The sequence below is a fragment of the Diplotaxodon limnothrissa genome, linkage group LG11 (assembly GCF_057381915.1).
Source record: "Diplotaxodon limnothrissa isolate DT_005_m linkage group LG11, D_limnothrissa_male_GT1.1, whole genome shotgun sequence".
NCBI lineage: Eukaryota > Metazoa > Chordata > Actinopteri > Cichliformes > Cichlidae > Diplotaxodon > Diplotaxodon limnothrissa.
Window position 1 is genome coordinate 632,091 of NC_140606.1, and position 24,654 is coordinate 656,744.

A 24,654-nucleotide genomic window follows, 5' to 3' on the forward strand; every position below is an offset into this window, starting at 1 on the left:
ATTTGGATACTGTAAAAATATTTCTAAAGGTTTCATGCAAATAATATATGTGATATATTTTTATTTATCTTTGGGAGCTATTAAACATTAAATAAATCACTTTGTTGTTCCTGTAACTCTTGTCTGTATAACAAACTAATTACTCTCTAAATGGGCTCAAATACATTAACATGAAGTGGCTCATATTTGATTTCTGCCATTTTGAGAGTTATTGTCTTTTCCCACTGTTTGCTCTTTAAGCCCCACTGCACCTTTATAGAATAGAATAGAATAGAATAGCCGTTTGTTGTCATTGTGGGTGCTCCACACCAACTGGAATAAAATGTGAAGAGCAGACAGCAGGAAAAAAGTAAACAGGAGAAAAAAATATGAGTAAGGCACAAAATTAACATAAGCATAAACTTTATTGTTTTAGATTTGAAGAGTTCCCAAAGTATTCCTATTCCTAGGAATCCATCCTTTCTCAGTTTCAGTGGTCAGCGTGGTGGTTTAGGCTCTAGGGCCAGGGTCAAAGGTTAAAATGATAGGTCCATGTTTACTCACTTTTATTGTCGTGGCCTTGGTCTGTCTGACCTCCAGTGTGGTGTGTTCAGACAAGGAAACTGGGAGAAATTATGTGTGTGTGTGTGTGTGTGTGTGTGTGTGTGTGTGTGTGTGTGTGTGTGTGTGTGTGTGTGTGTGTGTGTGTGTGTGTGTGAGAGAGAGAGAGAGAGACTGTCTAAATCATGCATCAAAGGCACAACCCGAGAAAGCTGCAGAAACAGTGCAGTGAAATACAGACGCTGCTCAGGACTCTTCGTCTGGAAGGTTCACTCTGGTCATAAATCCTCGGATGGATATTTTCCTTTCGAGGATCCTTTGAAGAGAAACAAAGGGCTGAGCCTGTTGTGGAGATTATCCTGTTAAGCGATGTCCGCCTCGCCCACCCAGGATTGCTGCAGACTGTACAGAGCTGTCCCATTACAGCCAGTGGACAACTTGTGCTGGTTTGCCAACTAGGAGACACTGAAGAATCACTCAGCACATCAAGAGTGTGTACAAACGCTGCGTGGTTCTCACATGGCCACATGTGAAACTAATAGTCTGGTTCACTGCTAATTCAATTCAACATTTATTTGTATGACACATTTAAAAACAACAGAGTCGACCAAAGTGCTTCACAATCAGTTAAAAACAAGAGAACACAATAGAGAAACAAATAGAGATAAATGAGAAGACAGTGGATTAACAATAAAAACACAAAACGGGCCTGTTAACTGGCTGTTAATTCAACTTGAATTAACAGCCAGTAAAAGTAAAAATGTGAGTTTTAAGACGCGATTTAAAAGACTGAAGTACGGATCTCCTCTGGCAGATTATTCCAAAGCCAAAGGCTCGATCTCCTCTATGCTTCGATCGAGACCTTGGTTGTGCTAAGAGCATCTGGTCAGACGATCTCAGTGCTCTTTGGGGTCATACATGTTGAGGAGTTCGTTTAAATAACCGGGCGCAATATTATTTATAACTTTAAAAGTAAGTAAAAGAATCTTAAAATCAATACGATATTATACAGGGAGCCAGTGTAAGTTTGGAGTGATGTGTTCATACACTCTAACACCTGTTAAAAGACGTGCAGCTGCATTTTGGACTAACTGCAAACGATGGCGAGATGAGTGTTGGAGACCCAAATAGAGGGAATTGCACTAGTCCAGTCTAAAGGTGATAAAGACATGAATAAGTGTTTCTAGGTCTCTTGGAGGAAGACAAGGCTGAGCTGTGGCAATTTCACATAACTGATAAAAACTTGTTTTCACAACTGTGGACACCTGCTTCTCTAATTTAAAGGAGCTACTAACACTCAGAGATTGGCAGATTATTCCACGGTGGCAGACTGTCTGAAGCAGTTAGAACAAGACAAGGCTATTGACCAGGCCTCATACCGAAAATACATAAACAGGGTGCACCTTTAAGACCAATTGTCTGCATGATCAACTCTGTCACCTATAACATCTCCAAGTTTCTGGCTTCGATCCTCAACCCGCTGGTGGGCAGCTCTGAACACCACATCCAGAACACCCTGGATTTTGTTGAGAAGGTGAGAGATGTCATCATGGAGGCAGATGAAACAAAGGTCTCGTACGATGTTACATCTCTCTTCACTTGCATCCCAGTCACAGAAGCGTTGGAGGTAGTTCATGAGAGATTACAGGATGACCCCAACCTCAGCAACAGGACCAGTCTCAGCATCGACCAAGTGTGTTTGAACTGTGTCTTCATTCCACCTACTTCACATACAAGGGTCAGTTCTACAGGCAGAAACATGGGGGTGCCATGGGCTCCCCAGTTTCACCCATCGAGGCCAATTTGTACATGGAAGAAGTGGAAAAGAGGGCTTTGCTATCCTACCCTGGAACACCACCAAGCCATTGGTTCAGGTATGTGGATGACACCTGGGTGAAAATCAAATCTCAGGACGTTCCACATTTCATGGATTACATTAACTCGGTGGACCGACACATCAAATTCACCAGGGAGGATATGAAAAGTGGCAGGTTAGCCTTCTTAGACTGTCAGATTTCCATCAGTAATGGGGGACATCTAAAAGCTGACGTGTACCGTAAACCTACACATATGGATCAGTATCTAAGGTTTGACTCTCATCATCCACTGGAGCACAAACTGGGTGTCAGGATATGAGGTGCCGTAAGGGACATTATTACTGAAACGCTCTCACACACACTACTGAAATGCTCTCACACACACTACTGAAACGCTCTCACACACACTACTGAAACGCTCTCACACACACTACTGAAATTTTACCTCTCACACACACTACTGAAATGCTCTCACACACACTACTGAAACGCTCTCACACACACTACTGAAATGCTCTCACACACACTACTGAAATGCTCTCACACACACTACTGAAACGCTCTCACACACACTACTGAAACGCTCTCACACACACTACTGAAATGCTCTCACACACACTACTGAAATGCTCTCACACACACTACTGAAACGCTCTCACACACACTACTGAAATGCTCTCACACACACTACTGAAACGCTCTCACACACACTACTGAAATGCTCTCACACACACTACTGAAACGCTCTCACACACACTACTGAAATTTTAGCTCTCACACACACTACTGAAACGCTCTCACACACACTACTGAAACGCTCTCACACACACTACTGAAACGCTCTCACACACACTACTGAAACGCTCTCACACACACTACTGAAACGCTCTCACACACACTACTGAAACGCTCTCACACACACTACTGAAACGCTCTCACACACACTACTGAAATGCTCTCACACACACTACTGAAATGCTCTCACACACACTACTGAAATGCTCTCACACACACTACTGAAACGCTCTCACACACACTACTGAAATGCTCTCACACACACTACTGAAACGCTCTCACACACACTACTGAAATGCTCTCACACACACTACTGAAACGCTCTCACACACACTACTGAAATGCTCTCACACACACTACTGAAACGCTCTCACACACACTACTGAAACGCTCTCACACACACTACTGAAACGCTCTCACACACACTACTGAAATTTTACCTCTCACACACACTACTGAAACGCTCTCACACACACTACTGAAATGCTCTCACACACACTACTGAAACGCTCTCACACACACTACTGAAATGCTCTCACACACACTACTGAATCGCTCTCACACACACTACTGAAACGCTCTCACACACACTACTGAAACGCTCTCACACACACTACTGAAACGCTCTCACACACACTAATGAAAACCAAGAGGATTTCAATTGAACAGGAAGGCATTTTAGCTGCACAGGAAGGTGAGGAAAAACAAATAACACATTAATGCACAGCTAACACCGCGGTGACGTCGACAACAGTCTGTTAGAGGTATAATTGAAAAATATTTTGCCTTCATCAGTGACTATCCAAACATTGTTGTAGGGTAGCAGCCTATTGCAACAAGTCGGGGCATCCTGGCTATGCTAGCTGCCCGTATAATCTGGAAAGACTGTGTCTGACAGTACCTCATCTACAATGAAATTACATCAGATCCTTGTCATTTTTTACATACTTTCTTTGTTTTTTGAGGTGAGAACCAATGAAGAAGATGTTGAAAGATTTTTTTACTTGTGCTCTGCAATGTATTGGGGCGCTCCAAAATGAAAATTCGGACAATATCAGACAAGAGCGGCTTTATAGAGAGCTAGATGATCATACACGAACTCTATCAGAATTTCTTGCTGCTGTATCTCGATATGATCCCAATAATAGGGTTGCCACCAACCTACTACAATCCTTGTATAGATGCTTTTGCAGCTTGCTACATGAATATGATGCTAGACAGAGATCTGCTTATGTGACCCACAGATTGTTACCCCCAACCACCTTGAGTGGTCATCCAGGTCGGCCACGATACACTATATCTGCTGAACAGATTTCTCACTTTGTTTCCATTGGTATGACATGGCAGAGAATTGCATCATGCTTTGGAATAAGTCGAAGAACCCTGTACAGACACAGACAAACTTTGGGAGTTGAGCCATTAAGCTATGTGGATATTTCAAATCAAGAACTGAATGGCCTTGTGACGGATATCCTACAGAACACTCCAAATGCAGGGGAAGTATACATTCTTGGAAGTCTGAGATCTCGTGGCTTAAGAGTTCAACGTTGGAGGGTCAGACAAAGTCTACAGGAAGTGGATCCTATTGGACGTGCATTTAGACGTCGTCATGCGATAAGGCGAAGGATCTATAGTGTTCAGGCCCCCAACCACTTATGGTAAGTTCACTGGTTTGAAACAAATGATCAGGCCTTGTGTTTAAAAGTATTAACACAATACATCAAAATTAATGGTCCTTCATTCAAAACATTACTGAAGTTAATCTATATGATCAGCATAAAATAATAATAATAAAAAATAACAATAACCAAAAAAACTGAAATTGATATAAGTATGTTAAATATTTGGGGGATTCATAGTACATCAATTTAGATGTTGTCTAATGTATATACTGTTGAGTTGTTTAATCCTTTATTTTACATCACAATTTTAATCTCTAACATCAATTGTGCCAGGTAAACGTAGTGTGGAAAAAGACATTTTATGCCACTGTGTGTATGTGTGTGCACGTGTGTGTGTGTGTGTGTGTGTGTGTGTGAGAGACAGAGGTGTGCTGTTGTTGAAGTAAATGTACAAAATGAAACCTCTAGTTTTTGTTTAAGTACAGGGTCAGGAATTCACTACTAAATAATATGAACAAACATGTGGAACTGTAGTAATGCTTTCTGATCTCTCAACAGGCATTTTGACGGCAACCACAAATTGATTAGATGGCGCTTGGTCCTGCATGGCTGTGTTGATGGCTTCAGCCGAACTATCATATACTTACGTTGCTTATCCAATAACAGAGCCTCAAGTGTCTTGTCATTATTTTTGGAAGGAATACAAAACTTTGGTTTGCCCTTAAGGGTCAGGTGTGATCATGGTATGGAAAATATACAGGTTGCTCGTTTTATGTTACAGAGAAGAGGAGTAGGCAGTGTTATTACAGGTGTTTCAGTACATAACCAAAGAATTGAAAGACTGTGGGCAGAACTCAACAGAGTTGTATCAAGACACTTTATAAATATCTTTAACTTTATGGAAGAACAGGGTATGTTGGATTCACTGAATGAGCTACATCTTTTTTGTCTGCATTATGTTTATTTGCCAAGGATTGAAAGAGCATTAACAGAATTTGTCAATCAGTGGAACAACCATGGTCTCTCTACACAAGGAGGACAGACCCCTCTTCAGCTGTGGCATACAGGTGTCACAAACAATGTGGGAATCCTGTCGTTTATAAATGACATTTTTCATGTTGATAACTATTATGGCGTTGATGAAGAAGGGCCATTACCAGAACTTCAAACAAACAATAATGTCAATATTCCAGCTATTGACATCAACATAAATGAGACCGCAATGAACATAATTCAACAAGTGAATCCATTAGAAAATGATGGAAATCATGGAATAGATGTGTTTTCTTCACTTTTACACCTTCTACATTAAATAAAATATTTTGCAAAAAATAAAAAAAAGATATATAAAAAAAACATTTCAGAAAACATATGTGATCGAAACTAACATATTGAAACCATTTTCTTTAAAATGATAAAATGACAGCTCTGTTGTCAAACAGAAACTGACACAGGCAGAAGAATAAACAGACACAAAGACAACCAAATCAAAAACCGATGGACATACACATGAAATGAGTAAAGTGACACAAATTTTGTATATTCAAACTCAACAATCTAAATTAACTTCTGACGTGCTGTTAAACAATTGGTATCTACCTGTATGAATCCTGAAGAACAATCACTTCTTGTCAAATTGATGTCTTAAAACATCAATTTGACTGAAGCAGGTAAATTTGGAAATATTAAAACCTTAACAAGTTAATACTCAATACTCACTTTGAATCAAAAGAGAGACCAATACAAAAGAGAAACACGCAAACTCCTCCAGCATAATGTGTTCATACCCTGCCAAAGCCGTAAGTGTTACCTAATGCAAAATCAAACTTCTCCTTGAACAGCTGGTATGAAACATGCAGTGGCAGCCTAATGCAGTTAACACACGTGTTGGCAAGAGGGAAAATTGGTGTAGAAGAGAAGTCACCGTCTCCTCTATGAATGAACTCAATCGAGGGTGCTGGGGAAAAGCCAATAGGTGGCACCGCAGTTGCTCCAGTTGCAAAGGCCAATATCTTCTGTAATTTGGAAGGTCCTTCTTCTTCTGCATAAAACAGAGAAGGAAAAAAGTGTTAAAAGGTTATTTCATTTGGCCAACATAAATTGTCAGTGAGTACAAATCTAAAGCAAGAATCTTAATGACTGTTATTGCAATGACTATAGAGCATGCTTTTCATCTTTCAATAGTCTCAAAGAACTATGTAAAAATGTTACTACAACCAAGAGGGTAATGTGGTGTTATTGTTATATGAGTATGTTATTTAATTAAAATAAAGATTTCAGAAATGCTAACCTATAAATCGTTACATCTATTTATTGTGCACTAAAGTGACAATTACCTTCTGCATCTTGGAGATAGTCTCTCCAGAAGGTAACAACTGTCTCCTCAGCAGCTCTTCTGTTGCTTCCTTCTGGAGATAGATGAATGTTGAAAAGATCATCCACCTGGTCAGCAGTCAGCATATGTGGCTCATAGCAGAACAGAGGGCGAAAACTGTCTGGATGCCTCCTCATTTTCTCGAGAACCCCAAGAGTTTTCAGACACAGAATACCAAAATACCTTTGAAATGGACCTTGAACCCTGTGGATGACCTGAAACATGACAATATCATGTACCAGCAGATCCCTGTCTCTTAGTGAACGCATAGGCCTCAGGCATCCTGCATTGGCCAAGTAATCAAGCAGAGGTTCTTTTGACTTTTCAAGGTCCTCAAGGGTTGTACTTTGAGATATCTAGCATCACAAAGAGCAGAGGAAGGGCTTGTTATGGAAGTTACTCAGTAGTCTTATAACCTATTAGAAGGAACCCAGCCACCAGTGGTCTACACAATCACAATATGCCCGCGCGTACATTGGAAGTCAAATGACTACACATATTTTTTTAATATGTTTACAATGTGCTTAAAAAATGATAAAATATACTCTTTCGTCTACCCTTATCTACTGAATCTTAGTTTAATATAGCAGCAAAATATAAAAACTTGGCATTCAGCAATGGCCAGACTGATCCGGATAAACATTCCCTGCAAAAGAAAACTGGAACACAAACTATTTTCAATTCACTATAAGATTTATAAAATAAACATATAGAGACCTTTCGGACTTTCTCAAAGAGTTCCAGGTCAGCTATGTCTTCCAGGGCTGGATTTGCTGAATTTCCAACCAGAAGGGAAAATACTGTTGGTGACAGAAAGTTAGGTGGTGGACCACCATGTACCAAGCTCACTGCAATGGCTCTCCCAGAGATGTAGTACCAGTCCCCTCTGAGAGCTGCAAAGCAACAGAATAAAAGGAAAAGCAAAATTGTCAGTAATGTTGCCTGTAAAAATAAATATCAGTTAAACAGTTCCCACTATTAATCTTAGAAAAATAGGTAATTACCAGTACTGTCAAGAGCCAAGTTCTTGCAGTTTTCTTTCCCCTCAAACATGGCTGACCTGGCAATGGTGTCCATCAATAGTCTCAAGAATTCCCTCTTTGGCCCACCTAAATCAACCCCTTCCTCATTTTTCCCCATATCATCTGAGAATTTCACACAGATCATCAAGTTGGGATCATAAGATAGCCTTTGAAAACCACGCAAGGCTCCCTCCCACACAGCAGAGCGATTTATATTAAATTTGCACTGCTGTTTTGTGCTAATTTTGCTTGATAGTTCCAGCAGTATCTCTTGAACAGGGACTTTTTCTGCACTAAAAAAAGAAAATAAAACAGAAAATAAAATATATCAGCCATGTAGTCATGTTACAGAATTTGAGAATATGTGTCACACTGATCATAGAGAGTTAAAGCTTTAAAGGTTTATATTGATTTGACAATTCTGGAAAGCCCAAATTATGTCTCAAACTCAAATTCTGTATGTTTGTTACTCACATCTGATTCTCCAAGCTCGCAATTATAGCTTGATTTAAATCCTCATCATCTGAAGAATCGCCAGAAAGCGATGTCACGAGAGTTAAATATGAAGAATAATCTTCATCATTAACGCTCATGGCAGGGATGTCTTCACTTCTTGCATTGAAATCTCTGCTGTGACTGCTTGTGCTAGGTTTGTCATCACTTCTTGCCATGTAGCCTTCATCACAAATGCTGTTCCCATCACTTCCTTGCTTTGCTCGTTGCCTTTTACCAACACTCCTTCGAATACAGTTGGTCCCAGTATCATCTTCTTCATCACTGCTAGTGCCAGGGTTATCACCTTTAACATGACTTCTTAACCTTGTAGTGACTTGGCTGCTCATGTCTTGTTGGATTTTTGAACTATCAACTTCAAAACAATCATTGTCACTGTCCTTATCAGTTGCACAACTGCTTAATGCTGATTTGGAGCTGATGTGGGAAGGATCTTTGTCTTCATCTGATTCACTCTTCAACAGAAAAAGACCAAAAACATATATCAAAAGCAAGTAATTATAGCTTATCTTAAAAAGATTAAAATAAGAAATATCCATATTGATTGCTCCCAAACACTTGTTTTAAATAAATATATTCTATTTTGTTAGAAGCCCAATTGTTGACATGTTTTTTCCCAAATCATGATTACTTTTCATTCTTTTAGTAACTTACTAAAAGTGTCCTTGATGGCCTTACATAGAGGGCTTTGGTTTTAAAAACCTTTAGGATCAGCATCCCATTCAGCTCCTGACCAACTTGGAGCTTTGGAGACACCAGCTTATTGCCACAAGCCATTAGAAACTCGAGGCTACAAAAAATAAATAGGGACAACAGCAATTGCTAATTAGTTAAATATTTTAAGTATTAGTTAAATATTTTATTATATATTGTTCTGTTTGTGTGTATGCTTTTATGACTTAAATTCTACTGGTATAGTCATATGTTTTTATAATGATGAATGATATTTTAAACTTCTTTACTTTGGTATATTATCTTTAAGTACAAGTCATTACATGAATACACACAGTAACAATAAACAATAGTATTTTACCTGACATCCTCTGGAAGGCGTTCACCAAAGCTTTCCTTGAGGTGTTTCACGACAGTTTGGTTGTCCCAGGTCTTCTGGAATTCAAAAGCACTGAGGATGTGCCCATGTTTGTGTAACCATAATTTTGAACCTTGTTTGCACACTACTCCCCATGATGGAGTTGGAAGTAGTATAACATCTTTGTTGAAATGGTCATGCTGCTGGGCCATAGCTCTGAAATATAAATATTAGATACCATAAACAACAGCAAGTGATAACTAATAATACTGAGATGCAGACAGCAGAACACTATCCAAACCCCTACACAGAATGCTTTCATAGACAAAATTGTTGTAGTTAGGCAAACATAAGGGTTAATTTTATATACTTTTTTTATACTTTTCCGAGAATACGTGCTTCTTTTGTGGTTCGGACTCCTTCTGACATTTCTTTGGAGGTGGAGGAAAACCAAAGTAATTGCTTAAAGGAGCTTCTTCGACATCTTTAAGAGTTCTAAACAAATGTCTGTCCTCCTCCAGAAAATCCTATGTACGCAAACACGCGTTGCAACTTCTTATCTTGTGCGTGTCTTTTGTTTTGACAGCGAATGCGCACCTGCGGACCACTTATGTGCAGCCCTGGTTATTTAGCTCGTCATTGCAGCCACAGAAATTATTTTGTCCATGAAACCATAAAGCTGCACTTTCTTTTTGCCTTATAGTCTGATTTGTCATAACTTCTCCGTTTTGTGGTAAGCTTTTCTTTGGCTGTCACTTCTTCACCCTGACCTGTCTTATTTGGCTCAGCAGAACTAAAATATAAATCCTGCTGCTTTTACACACACACACACACACACACACACACACACACATAACGCTCAGCGATTCTCTGCGCAATCAACCTCTCACATGTTTAAGCTGCGGGAGATTTCACTTGTCATGTTTGCATAGTAAGCTAACGATTAATAAGACGATGTCAGAGGAATTGGTGCGCAAATTATCATCACTCACCAATCAGTACTGTCGCTCTCTATACACAGTTGCATAACACATAATTGCAAAGTGAAAGCAAAAAACAAGCGCAAATTCAAACGCGATTTCAATATGTCACATATTGACAGTGGCTCACCGATGCCAATGACATAATTACCCAGCTACATTTCCGAAAGAATGCAAAAGCATAGACATATATTTTTCCTTCCTACGATAGCCCGACGGGCAGGGCAGAGATAGATTTTGGTAGCCTGGAAAAATCGCTAGCCCCAGGACGTCGGGCTAGCGATTTTGCGAGCCCTGCAGTATATTATTAAATATCAGACTATTACATATGGCCCCATTTCAGGCAAGTGAATACAAACTCATTAAACTTTGTAACTACCTTTTTCTTCTGGTGCCTGATGTCCAGCTGCCGAAGCATTGCCGAGTTTGATAACGTGGTGCAGGTGCACATTCTCTCCTGACTGTAGATGTCGCTGGCATGGGCAAGCTGCTACGTTGACGTGAGGGAAAGAGGGATGTTAAGTGACTATCCAGTCCGTCCACACTGGTACTTGCAACAGGTTGCTGCCCCACGACTGTGGCATTTGACAAAGTTCTGATGGTCTCTGCTGAGGATAATATACTGTTGAGTAATGCGGCTGCTTCACTTAGGCTACTAGCAGGTTGCTGAGTAGACATCTGTGTAGTGGTTTGAAGTGTACCACTTTTTCCTTCACTTTCCTGGTCTGGACACAACTTCCTGTTCATCTAAAACTCCTTCCTGTTCAACTGAAATGCCTTCCTGTTCAACTGAAACGCCTTCCTGTTTAACTGAAATGCCTTCCTGTTCAACTGAAACGCCTTCCTGTTTAACTGAAATGCCTTCCTGTTCAACTGAAACGCCTTCCTGTTTAACTGAAATGCCTTCCTGTTCAACTGAAATGCCTTGGATTTTCAGTAGTGTGTGTGAGAGCGTTTCAGTAGTGTGTGTGAGAGCATTTCAGTAGTGTGTGTGAGAGCGTTTCAGTAGTGTGTGTGAGAGCATTTCAGTAGTGTGTGAGAGCATTTCAGTAGTGTGTGTGAGAGCGTTTCAGTAGTGTGTGTGAGAGCATTTCAGTAGTGTGTGTGAGAGCGTTTCAGTAGTGTGTGTGAGAGCATTTCAGTAGTGTGTGTGAGAGCATTTCAGTAGTGTGTGTGAGAGCGTTTCAGTAGTGTGTGTGAGAGCATTTCAGTAGTGTGTGAGAGCATTTCAGTAGTGTGTGTGAGAGCATTTCAGTAGTGTGTGTGAGAGCATTTCAGTAGTGTGTGTGAGAGCGTTTCAGTAGTGTGTGAGAGCATTTCAGTAGTGTGTGTGAGAGCATTTCAGTAGTGTGTGTGAGAGCGTTTAGGTAGTGTGTGTGAGAGTTAAAATTTCACTAGTGTGTGTGAGAGCATTTCAGTTGTGTGTGTGAGAGCATTTTAGTAGTGTGTGTGAGAGGTAAAATTTCAGTAGTGTGTGTGAGAGCGTTTCAGTAGTGTGTGTGAGAGCGTTTCAGTAGTGTGTGTGAGAGCATTTCAGTAGTGTGTGTGAGAGCGTTTCAGTAGTGTGTGTGAGAGCGTTTCAGTAGTGTGTGTGAGAGCGTTTCAGTAGTGTGTGTGAGAGCGTTTTAGTAGTGTGTGAGAGCGTTTCAGTAGTGTGTGTGAGAGCTAAAATTTCACTAGTGTGTGTGAGAGCATTTCAGTAGTGTGTGTGAGAGCGTTTCAGTAGTGTGTGTGAGAGCGTTTCAGTAGTGTGTGAGAGCGTTTCAGTAGTGTGTGTGAGAGCTAAAATTTCACTAGTGTGTGTGAGAGCATTTCAGTTGTGTGTGTGAGAGCGTTTCAGTAGTGTGTGTGAGAGCATTTCAGTAGTGTGTGTGAGAGCGTTTCAGTAGTGTGTGTGAGAGCTAAAATTTCACTAGTGTGTGTGAGAGCATTTCAGTTGTGTGTGTGAGAGCATTTCAGTTGTGTGTGTGAGAGCGTTTTAGTAATAATGTCCCTTACGGCACCTCATATCAGGATGCTGCAACACAGAGCAAACACCATCCCCACTGACACAGCAGCCAGGGAGGAACGCTGGTTTGAGGGCGGAGTCAAGGAGGCCATTTACGTGAAAAGGGAAAGACCATCTCTGAATGGAGGAGGGGCCTAAGGGTACACCTGTCACCATCTTACTGTACAATGCTGTGATTGCAGCCATTTCCCAACTGTGTGAATGGAACTCATGGTCAATGATCAGTGGTTGTTGATCAATGGTCATGAGAATTTGCATAATTATGATGAAGGAACTGACCTCCCAGCCCATTGTTCCTTCAGTGGGCTGGTTTCAGTCATTGTGCAAATGTACTGTTTATAAGATTGAGACCTGCAGTCAGCTGAGACTGAAGACGTCACCTGTATGGATGATGAAATGTTTCTCCCTCTGAAAACGTCCAGATGAACAGAATCTACTTTTGGAGACTCCGAGATTCGTTAGAGCGTGAGAAAGATGAGAAGCAAGAGGACCGAGGGTAACAGTTCACTCGTTTAAAGGGGCATGAGTTCCAAAAACCATAACTTCAGTCTTATTTTCATTTAGTGTAATAAAATTGTGTTAGTCTTTAACATCATGTAAACAGTTAAGCGAAGGCTGCAGTGGGACAGAGACGTCCAGTTTCGGGGGCAAGTAAATTTGGATGTCATCAGCATAACAATGAAAGGGAATGTTGTATTTCATAAAAATAGATCCCAAAGGCAGCATGTATAAGGAGGAACAGAGTTGGACCTAAAACAGACCCCTGTGGCACACCACGACACATCGGGGCGGAGGAAGAGGAGTACTGCCCAATTTTAACAGAAAAAGGCCTCATAAATATGATTTAAACCATGATCAAACTAATGATGGTGTTGTGTCTCCTCATGTTTTACAAAGCAGCTTGTTAACCTATAATTACTTAAGAACAACTGTGTAAAATATCCTGATCAGCTTTTTGACCTGATGTGACTTAGATGATGACTTTAAACCTTTTGAGTAGTTTATGAGATAAATGATCATCCATCACACCGACAGGTCATCAACCAGTATTCCCACTGAAAATGCTTAATTAAGAAAGGATCATTAGCCCCAGCTGCTGTCTGTTTGTGGGTTTTTCAGCATTTCCTGTTTAATAACTGAAAGCATGCAGTGCTGGGTTGAGATCAGGCAGTTGACTTGGTAAATAAAAATATCTCATTTGTTTACCAGGAGAAACTGTCAGGATCTGACGGCGCCCTGACCGGTCGACCTGCCAGTGTGTATATCTGTGTGCGTGCGTATGTGTGTCTCTCCTATCGCCCTGTCTTCCCCTCCGGCTCCGCTGTGATGTGTTAGGAGGTAACCTAGCAACAGGCTACCTCCGACCCGGAAGTGCTGTCGCCCGGAGCTGCCGCACCTGCAGTCAATCCACCAGCTGCTGCCAATCAACTACCATCTTCAGCAGGGCTACTTAATGGTGTGGCTGAGCGACAGACAGCGCTGGAGTATTGCACTAAGCCTGGTAGTGTTTTCGAGTCGCTAACGTTATTGAACTACTGTCTAATCTTCGTACTCATTTTGCTGTCGTGTGTGTGTTCACCCAGGGATTGACGGAGGATTTACGGACACTAAGGAAGCACTTGGAGGAGAGACGGGCACTCACTACCACGCACGGGCTTACACGGAAGGAGGGATGCACTATCACCATTGTTGCACATTTGAACTGTTGTCACCTTGCTGCACTGTAAATAAATGCACTGTCTTTATTTCTGAGCTCCGCGCCTGAGTCCACTCTTTAACAACCATGACAGAATACTCCAGCCAGCCATGGACTCAGCGGACTCAGCGGACTCAAACCCAGTTCAGCGAGAGCTCTCTGTTCAGGGCGAAGTTTTGGACCGCCATGAGAGCATGATGAAACACATCATGACGGAACAAACGGCGATGCGACAGGTGCTTGCAAACATTGCAAACGCGCCCGGCACCTCAGCTAAGAATCCACAACCCACTCCATCAGTAAGTGTGGCTGCAGCTTGCCCACTACCCCCTTCGCCTCCACCACCTCTACCTAGGCGAGAACATACATTACCGGTTCTGGAGAAGTTTGATGGAGATATAACAAAGAGTCGAGGCTTTCTGATGCAGTGTTCATTAATTTTCAGACAACAGACACAGGCTTACGGCTCAGATTATGCGAAGATCACGCTTATGGTGGAATTAATGACTGGCCGGGTGCTGCAATGGGCACAAGCCGTTTTAAATCTTCAACCGAATATCTCCTACAAAGATTTTCTGAGCAAGTTCCGCTATGTGTTTGATAAAGGAACAGATGCAGATGGCGCTGCTAATCGTTTGTTTACCCTAAAGCAGGGACGTAAGAGTGTCACGGATTTCTCCATTGACTTTTGGATCCTGGCTGAGGAGACGGGCTGGGTAGAAAACGCACTCCGGGGAGCCTTCCTGAACTGCCTAAACGAAGAGATCAAACATGAGTTAGCTACGAAAGAGCTACCTAAATCCCTTAGCGCTTTGATTAATATGTGCATTCAACTGGATAATCATATGAGAGAGTTTGGGAGACGGGCAGGTGAAGGACGACGGCTGGCAGGGGGCGCCAATGCGCCTACCGGGTTGCTTCCTTCTCACTGGCGAGAGGAAAAAGAAGACCCAGCGGAGGATGAGGAACAGCCGATGCAGCTTGGCCGGGCTCGGTTCGGTGCTTCCCATCGGAGGAGACGACAGCGCACGGGTGAGTGCTTCGTGTGTGGGAAAAAGGGACATTGGGTTGATACCTGTCCGAAGCGAGTAAAAGACTCCGCCCGCCAGTAGCTGTGGGAATACTGGCGGGTGCTACAGCTAACTCTGTTCCCCATCTCAGTTGTCCGGCCAAGCTGATTTTTCATTCCCTTACTCACCCGTGTAGTGCGCTAATTGACTCTGGAGCTGAGCAGAGTTTTTTGGATGAATCACTAGCTCATAAATTAGCCATACCCATTGTTCCTCTCCCTGAACCTCTCTGGGTTTCGGCTCTTGACGGCAGCCCACTGACTACGGTCACTCACCGCACTCGGACCATCACACTCACCCTCTCTGGCAATCACTCGGAGCAGCTCAGTTTGTTTCTTTTTAAATCTCCTGATGCTCCCCTTGTATTGGGCTATCCCTGGCTGCAACAACATAATCCACAGATCGACTGGGCCGCGGGCCGTATTTCGGGGTGGAGCGGTCAGTGTCACGCTTTGTGCTTACGCTCCGCAACTTTTAGTGCGACGGTCGCTGGCTCCGCGGAGCCTGTTGCACCTCCTGATTTGTCTGGTGTTCCGCCTGAGTATCACGACCTGGCCCAGGTTTTTTGCAAAGACAAAGCCTCCTCGCTTCCGCCCCATCGCCCGTACGACTGTGGCATTGATTTGTTTCCCGGCGCTCCCTTGCCCACCAGTCGGCTTTATAACATCTCCAAGCCCGAGCGGGAGTCGATGGAATGGTACATCAATGACTCCTTGGCAGCCGGCATCATTCGACCCTCCACTTCCCCTTTGGGCGCGGGATTTTTCTTTGTGGCAAAGAAGGACAGGTTGCTCCAACCGTGTATCGATTTCCGGGGTTTGAATAAGATCACGATCAAGAACAAGTACCCCTTGCCCTTGCTGGCGTCCGCCTTTGAGCTCCTCCAGGGCGCCACGGTTTTTTCCAAATTGGACCTCCGCAATGCTTACCACCTGGTGCGGATTCGTGAAGGGGATGAATGGAAGACAGCGTTCAACACTCACCTTGGGCATTTCGAGTACCTGGTGATGCCTTTTGGGCTCGCTAATGCCCCTGCTGTTTTCCAGGCTATGATTAATGATGTGCTGCGTGATCTCATTAACCACTGTGTTTTTGTCTACCTAGACGACATCCTTGTGTTTTCCCGGAGCCCGGCGGAACATGTGGAGCATGTGAGGCTCGTACTGCAGCGCCTATTGGAGAATCACCTGTTTGTGAAGGCTGAGAAATGTGAGTTCCATGTTCCAACTGTGTCTTTCCTGGGCTTTATGGTGGAACAGGGGCGGCTGCGTGCGGACCCAGCTAAGGTCAAGGCGGTGGTTGAGTGGCCAGAGCCCAAGACTCGCAGGGAGTTGCAAAAATTTCTGGGATTTGCCAACTTCTACAGGTGCTTCATTCGCAACTTTAGCAGGATTGCCTTACCTCTGACTAACCTTACCTCTCCCAAGTTGTTGTTTCAGTGGTCTCTGGACGCTCAGCGGGCTTTCGCTCAACTGAAGGCTCTGTTTTCATCTGCGCCTGTGCTGGTACAAGCTGACCTGGAGCTCCCATTCTTTGTGGAGGTGGATGCTTCCGACTCCGGGGTGGGGGCCGTCCTCTCGCAGCGGGTGGCCGGTAAGATGTATCCCTGTGCCTTCTTTTCTCGCCGGTTGTCGCCCGCAAAGCAGAATTACGATGTTGGTGACTGGGAGCTTCTCACTGTTAAAATGGCCCTGGAGGAATGGCGACACTGGCTGGAGGGGAGCAAGTATCCAGTGGCGGTGTGGACAGACCACAGAAATTTGGCGTACCTCCAGGCTGCGAAGCGAAGCGCCTTGGGCCCTGTTCTTCACTCGCTTTGACCTTACCATCACTTACAGACCCGGGTCTTGCAACGCCAAGGCTGATGCGCTGTCTCGCCAGTTTACGCCTGAGGTCGGGGGCGATGAGAAGGACTTGCCCATCTTGCCTCCATCTTGTTTCGTCGGCGCTTTGACCTGGGAGATTGAGTGGGTTGTGCGGGACGCCCAGCGACAGGAGCCAGATCCTGGCATGGGCCCGGAGGGCAAGCTGTTTGTTCCTGCGTCGGCCCGCAGTAAGGTGCTTCAGTGAGCCCACACCGCCCGTTTTGCCTGCCATCCGGGTAAGAACCGCACCGTCTCTTTCCTGCGCCGGTTGTTTTGGTGGCCCACTCTGTACACTTTTATTGATCCCCGTGGGGAAATTCTTCTCTGCATTTAACCCATTCACTCAGTGAAGCAGTGGGCAGCCACCAGTGCAGCGCCCGGGGAGCAGTGTGTGGGGATGGTACCTTGCTCAGGGGCACCTCAGGGTAGCCGTTCAGGGGATTCGAACCCCTGACCTTCCGATCATGGGGCAACCGCTTTTACCTACTGAGCTATCCCTGCCCCTATCCCTGTTGCAGGATGCTGGGGAGTACGTGGTGGCTTGTCCTGTGTGTGCTAAGAACAAGATGCCGACCTCGCTGCCTGCTGGCCTCCTACGCCCTTTGCCTGTTCCCATGCGTCCCTGGTCGCATGTTGCTCTGGACTTTGTTACGGGACTGCCTCCGTCCTCAGGTAACACTGCTGTACTCACTATTGTTGACCGGTTTTCCAAGGCTGCCCACTTTATAGCCCTGCCACAGCTTCCTTCTGCTCTGGAAACGGCTCGCTTTCTCACCCAGCATGTTTTTCGGCTCCATGGCATTCCTCGGGACATCGTGTCTGATCATGGTCCCCAGTTCACGTCCCGGGTGTGGAGGGAGTTCTGTATGGAACTGGGGGCTCAGGTCAGCCTGTCCTCGGGTTTCCATCCCCAGACCAACGGCCAGACGGACCGGGCTAATCAGGCGCTGGAGGCTATGCTGCGCTGTGTCATCTCCTCCAACCAATCGACGTGGAGCAAGCAGCTCGCATGGGTGGAATATGCGTACAACTCCAGTACGTCAGCGGCCACCGGAGTGTCCCCGTTCGAGGCATCCTTGGGCTATCAACCCCCGCTTCTTTCCATCTCTGAGGAAGAATTGGCCGTTCCATCTGTCCAGCTCCACATGCGGTGCTGTCGGAGAGCGTGGCGCGCCACCAGAGCAGCCCTCTTGAGAACAGCAGCCCAGAACAAGAGACTGGCCGATCGCCGCTGCGCCCCGGCACCGGACTACCAGGTGGGCCAGCAGGTGTGGCTCTCGACCAAGCATGTTTCTCTCAGAACTGAATCTAAGAAGCTGGCTCCTCGGTTCATTGGCCCGTTTCCTGTCCAAGCTGTGTTGAATCCAGTGACGGTTCGGTTGAGCCTGCCTCGTAACATGCGAACTCACAATGTTTTTCATGTCTCACAGGTGAGGCCTGTTCAGACCAGCCCGCTGTGCCCGCCTCCCAGGGCCCCGCCACCCGCCCCGATTATCGACGGCGCCCCGGCGTACTCCATCACCCGCATTATGGATGCCCGGCGCCGCGGTAGGGGCTTTCAGTTTTTGGTGGATTGGGACTGGTATGGTCCGGAAGAGCGTCCCTGGGTGCTGGGGTCGGAAATTCTTGATGACGCCATGGTGAGAGAATTCCGCCGCCGGCACCCTGACAAGTTTGGTAGGTCGCCGGGAGGCTCCCATTAGAGGGGGGGTACTGTCAGGATCTGACGGCGCCCTGACCGGTCGACCTGCCAGTGTGTATATCTGTGTGCGTGTGTATGTGTGTCTCTCCTATCGCCCTGTCTTCCCCTCCGGCTCCGCTGTGATGTGTTAGGAGGTAACCTAGCAACAGGCTACCTCCGACCCGGAAGTGCTGTCGCCCGGAGCTGCCGCACCTGCAGTCAATCCACCAGCTGCTGCCAATCAACTACCATCTTCAGCAGGGCTACTTAATGGTGTGGCTGAGCGACAGACAGCGCTGGAGTATTGCACTAAGCCTGGTAGTGTTTTCGAGTCGCTAACGTTATTGAACTACTGTCTAATCTTCGTACTCATTTTGCTGTCGTGTGTGTGTTCACCCAGGGATTGACGGAGGATTTACGGACACTAAGGAAGCACTTGGAGGAGAGACGGGCACTCACTACCACGCACGGGCTTACACGGAAGGAGGGATGCACTATCACCATTGTTGCACATTTGAACTGTTGTCACCTTGCTGCACTGTAAATAAATGCACTGTCTTTATTTCTGAGCTCCGCGCCTGAGTCCACTCTTTAACAACCGTGACAGAAACTCTGCGTTTGCTTTTGCAGTATGTTTTGGGTCATTATGGATTTGCACTGTGAAGCTCAGTCCTTTCAGTTTTGCAGCCTTTGGATGAAATTAAGCAGAGTCGTGTACAATTAGTACTAATTACTACTACTTCTATGTGCAGTCACAAACACTGGTGGCCTGGTTCTACTGGCATCCATGCATACCTGTGACATAACACGCCCTCCTTCCCCAGATACTGTGGTATACTTTGGATCATGAGCTTTTTCTCCTCCCATCAATTTAACCTCGGTTTCCTCTGCATTTCATCAAGATGTTTTGTTTACAGCAGTGCGGGCTCTTTTCTATAAAACCATCCAATAACTTCTAAACATCATGTCCTCCTGGCCTTTTGGCATTGCTGAGCAGTTTTTCAGCCTAATGATGTCCTGCCTCACGTGCACTTACATCTCTTTGGGCTTCATATTTAAAATTAGATTAAATTACAGTGAAAAGTTATAAAATTCAAGTTCAACACTTTGACTCAGCATCAGATATTATGTCTGGTTTATATGAGGAGAAGGGCTCACCTGACCATCAAAGTGCTTGTCAGTGCTTCCACTGAGTGTGAACTTCTGAAAATGGGGGCCTGTGTATAAACTGCTGTACTGAGGCAAAGCTTTTAGTAAAACCCTTAAAACCACACCGCAGCAATTTCCTAATGTTGTAAACCTGCTCAACATTTGGCAATAAAACCCTTTCTGATTCTGATTCTGATTCTGAAAAGCTGAAAGCATGATGTGTTTGTGTCCACCGTGTTAGTGTACAGAGGCAAAACTACAAAACTTGCCAGACATTATCGAGGGCACAGTTTGTGTTACAGGATACAATTTGTATACAATTTAGCAGCAGTGTGCAAGCTGACCAGATGAGAATTTGTCCATATTGCTGTCAATCTCATGGAAATTTAAGACGTGTAGAAATATCCTGAATGGGGAATGTAGATGATAAAATGTCAGTGACACTTTTATTGAGATCTGGGAGCATCCTTAGCAAAGACATCAGTCAGCCTGACTTGACAGACTCTCACAGCTGCCGTTATTTAGACAACAAATCACAACCAGCACAGTGCCAGGGAGAGTCATGCCAGAGAGTTTGTGCATGGCGGGTCGGGGGTGTCGGTGAACATAAATAACTGAGTGTAATGAGGCCCATGATTCTTGATATCTCCAGGTTTTAAATGTCACATACAGAGAGGAATCATCTTATTCTGATTGTGATTAAGACTGCTAGCTGTCTGTCAGATGATGTTGATGAGATGGATTAGTACCTGTCATACTGACAACACGCTGCTAAGAAGCTGTATACAAGAATGGGATGAGATCCTTTTATGTGTGCAATGCAGTGCTGCAGATTTTCTATCTCTCACTTGTGGAAAGTGTAGCATACTATGTTTCAGCTACTATAAATAAAGAAATAATTTCCCAAATGTGGGACAAATTTAATATTTCTTTCTGATGGATGAGTTACACACAGACAGTAAGACTCTTTGCAATTTAATTTAACTAATTATCAGTATGTTAAATAGAAAACGCTAAAAATAACTAATTTTTAGTTATTATACTAATAAATATGAAACCTTCTGTTGTATCGGAGGCTCATCATTTGATAAATGTCTTCAAGTGATGGCTCATGCTATTGAGTATCAGCTGCAGTTAACTGTGTGAAGCTTACCTACTGCTCACCTCTGATAGACACTTGATGCTAAAAACCACTATTAGCTTGTGACAGCTCACCTCACACAGAGCTGAATTCTGTCTGCGTAACTGGCACCAGTGTTGGGAAAAATAAAATCAAAAGATTGTCACTGATTTATTTTTTAAAAAAGATTCGTGTGTTACTTCACAGTTTCAAAGAAGCCATCCAATAAAATAAGTGTACATGCAAACCACAGGCTCTCACATTTATTCTAACTTACTCAGATGCAGTGATAAGCTCTCAGTAGCTATGGTCATAAGCAGTTCATGTAATAATAATGATAATGGATTGCATTTATATAGCACTTTTCGAGACCCCCAAAGCGCTTTACAATTCCACTATTCATTCACTCTCACATTCACACACTGGTGGAGGCAGCTACAGGTGTAGCCACAGCTGCCCTGGGGCAGACTGACAGAAGCGAGGCTGCCATATCGCGCCATCGGCCCCTCTGGCCATCACCAGTAGGTGGTAGGTGAAGTGTCTTGCCCAAGGACACAACAACCAGGACAGAGAGCTGGGGATTGAACCGGCAACCCTCCGATTACAAGGCGAACTGCCAACTCTTTGAGCCACGATCGCTACGATCGCCCCATGTAGTGCTTTCGAAGTTATAAAAGGATTTTTAAAATGATTCTAAATGTCACTGCAATCCTGTGAAGGGAAGGAGAATAGGTGTGATATGTGAGCACACCTATATGTGATGTAGCAGCATTACTGCTGTATTCTGCAGCAGCTGGAGACAGGCCATGGAGAACTGAGAGATGCACATGAAGATGAGTTACAATCATCAAGGCAGGAAAATTAAAGTCTGTAGTAAAAGTTCCAGATGGTTGTAAAGGTTTATTTTCTTTGCAATATTTCTCAGATTAAAGAAACAAAATTTGATGAGCTTAAAAATTCAGATGTTGGTCAAATGATGGTACCAAGGTTTTTAAGATGTTTTGATGTTGTTGGCAGTGTACTGACCTCCTTAGAAAAACAGTAAGGGCCAAACAAAGGACCTCACTTTTACCAGGATTGAGATGGAGAAATACTAGAAAACTACATCAGTGCATCATCTGCATAGAAATGGTTGAAAATTCTTTTGAAACTATTTAGTAGATGATGGAGGTGTAATATATTTATATAAAGAAAACACAACTGGTCAGAGAACTGAGGCCTGGCGGTCTCCATATATAAGGGGTGCAGATGAGGACATATCGTTCTTATGAACTCTGAAGTATCTGTCGGAGAAGTTTGATGAGTAGTGTGAGTGTGATGGCAAACCAGCTTTGTCATCTGTCAATAAGAAGGGCATGATCAGTGCTATCAAAGGCTGCAGATATGTCTCATAGGACTGAGTTCACCTTTGTCCAGGATATAAGAATATTATTAATTTGAAATAATTCTGTTTCATTGCTGTGATTTCGTTGGTAACTAGATTGGAATTTATCAAAAACATTGTTTCCCTCAACTGGATGAAAGAGTCTACAAATGACAAGGATTTTTGAGAAAGAGAGAAAAACACTGGCAATTTTAAAGTCATCTGTGATGACAGTTAGAAGAACATTAATAAATTTAGGCATACTGTCAATTGGACAGGAAGAAGTGTGCTTGTGTGAGACAATATCAGGAAGATCTGTCATGGAAATCATTTTAAACTCAGACAGTAGAACTGTGTGACAAACTGGGACCAGTTGAAAGGGAGTAGTCTTGAACTGTGACCTGATACTGCTGATCTCGCCACCCATGCAGTGATCTTTGTTACTCCAAAAACAAATTAGGCCTGGCAGTTAAGATCATTACTATTAAGGAAGCTGCACATCCTGATCAGACCTCACATAAGTTTATGCAAAACAGATCATGTCAAAATAAGCAGAGAGATTCTCCTTGGAGGAGAAATGCAGTCTGGGCCTAGAATAGACAGAGAGCACCTCTAAATCAGTGTCTGCTTTCTCCACCTGACACACACCAAATGCGTCAGTCTCCTCACGCTCTGGCATCTACTGCCCGCTGGTAATCTTATGCCAGGGAGAAATAAGCAGGCTTCAGAGTGAAATATCAGCTTTCACTTCCCATTCCAACAGGACAAATATGACAACCAGACATTTTTTGCCTCAACAGAATGCCAATCAATCAGAAACTGAACTCCAGGGAAGCTTAAATTTCATGTAAGAAAACCAAATAAGATGGAGGTTTCCAAACAGCAAAAGGTGCAGCCTGAGGAAGGGCTGTGATTGATACAGCAGGGCCACAGACTTAATGACATGGGTTTGTCTGAGAGAACAAATAGTAAAGTGTAAATTTGACTACATGGGTTCATATTTTGAATCTGCATTATTGATTTTGCAATGATGTTGCTTACTAAGCCTGACTACTAAAGACTTATTTATAAATATTGAAAATTCAAAATGTTTAACATATTTACTTTTCATACATGACATTCATAAAGAGCTAAAGGTTTCCTAAAACATCCTCTTGGATTGCAAATGTTAAATCTTTTATTGAGCTGTAATGTTTTGTAAATGACATTTATTGAATACATTTTTAAAATCAAGACTGTGTTTCAGAACTAAATACAAGTTGCTGTCCTCATGTGTCATGTTGTGTATAGTGCTTCGAGTTCTTTGGGAGAGTAGAAAAGTGCTATATAAGAATCAGTCCATTTACCATCACCTGTGGCTGTGTGCTCTGCCTGTTTCTCAGTTAAACTAAACTTACTTTAGCTTCCCTAACCCTAGCCCATCATGGTTTTTGTATTTCCGGATCCTAGCAATAAAGCTGCTTTTGAGAGACATGAGCGACGAGGCCCCACAGCCTCAGGCAAAATGGTGCTAAAGAGGAACCCACTAGCTCGAGCTCTGGCTCTTCCGGGGCCACTGGAGACTTCTCTAAGGATGCTAGAGGCTCGGGACTCTGTGGCTGGGGCTGCTCTGCAGACTCTGGAGCCTGTGCAGAAGCAGTCACGGATGTCCAGGACTGCAGGGAAACCCAGGTATCTGGAGCAGGAGTGGTGACTCTGTAGACTGGGGGAGTGCAAGAAGCTCAGGAGAAGGCTCAGATTGCAATGGGTGGAGCTTGGCAGTCGACGTAGGGAGCCTACTCTGTAAAGCTGATCTTGGAAATTCCGCCACAGGGTTCAGCATCTCCATTTGTTCTGGCAGCAAGGGCAGAAGTCCAAGCTGACTCCTAGATGACTGGGGCTGCTCTGCAGAATATGCAGTGGTTCGACTAACAGACAAACTCTCCTTTCCAGCAGCCTGGCACAGACTTTCCCAGGGGAGTGTGATCCCCCTATAGTTGGAACACACCCTCCATTCCCCATTCTTAAAG

At 43.9% G+C, this 24,654-nt stretch overlaps 2 protein-coding genes across 2 annotated transcripts; one reads left to right on the plus strand and one right to left on the minus strand.

Moving 5' to 3' along the window:
• The first annotated feature begins 4,358 nt into the window (after nt 1-4,358).
• Nucleotides 4,359-6,240, plus strand: LOC146622169 (uncharacterized). Its single transcript, XM_085366780.1, has 3 exons — nt 4,359-4,810; nt 5,333-5,855; nt 6,217-6,240. Exons 1-3 carry the CDS (start codon nt 4,488-4,490, stop codon nt 6,238-6,240), a joined length of 870 nt encoding a protein of 289 aa, XP_085222906.1. The 5' UTR covers nt 4,359-4,487.
• A 315-nt stretch (nt 6,241-6,555) lies between these two features.
• On the minus strand, nt 6,556-11,440 carry LOC146622170 (uncharacterized). Its single transcript, XM_085364964.1, has 8 exons — nt 11,073-11,440; nt 9,717-9,929; nt 9,338-9,473; nt 8,645-9,138; nt 8,153-8,463; nt 7,866-8,041; nt 7,111-7,504; nt 6,556-6,815 (listed from the first exon to the last, which is right to left on the minus strand). The coding sequence occupies exons 1-8, from the start codon at nt 11,438-11,440 to the stop codon at nt 6,556-6,558; spliced, it is 2,352 nt and encodes a 783-aa protein (XP_085221090.1).
• Between the last annotated feature and the right edge of the window lie 13,214 nt (nt 11,441-24,654).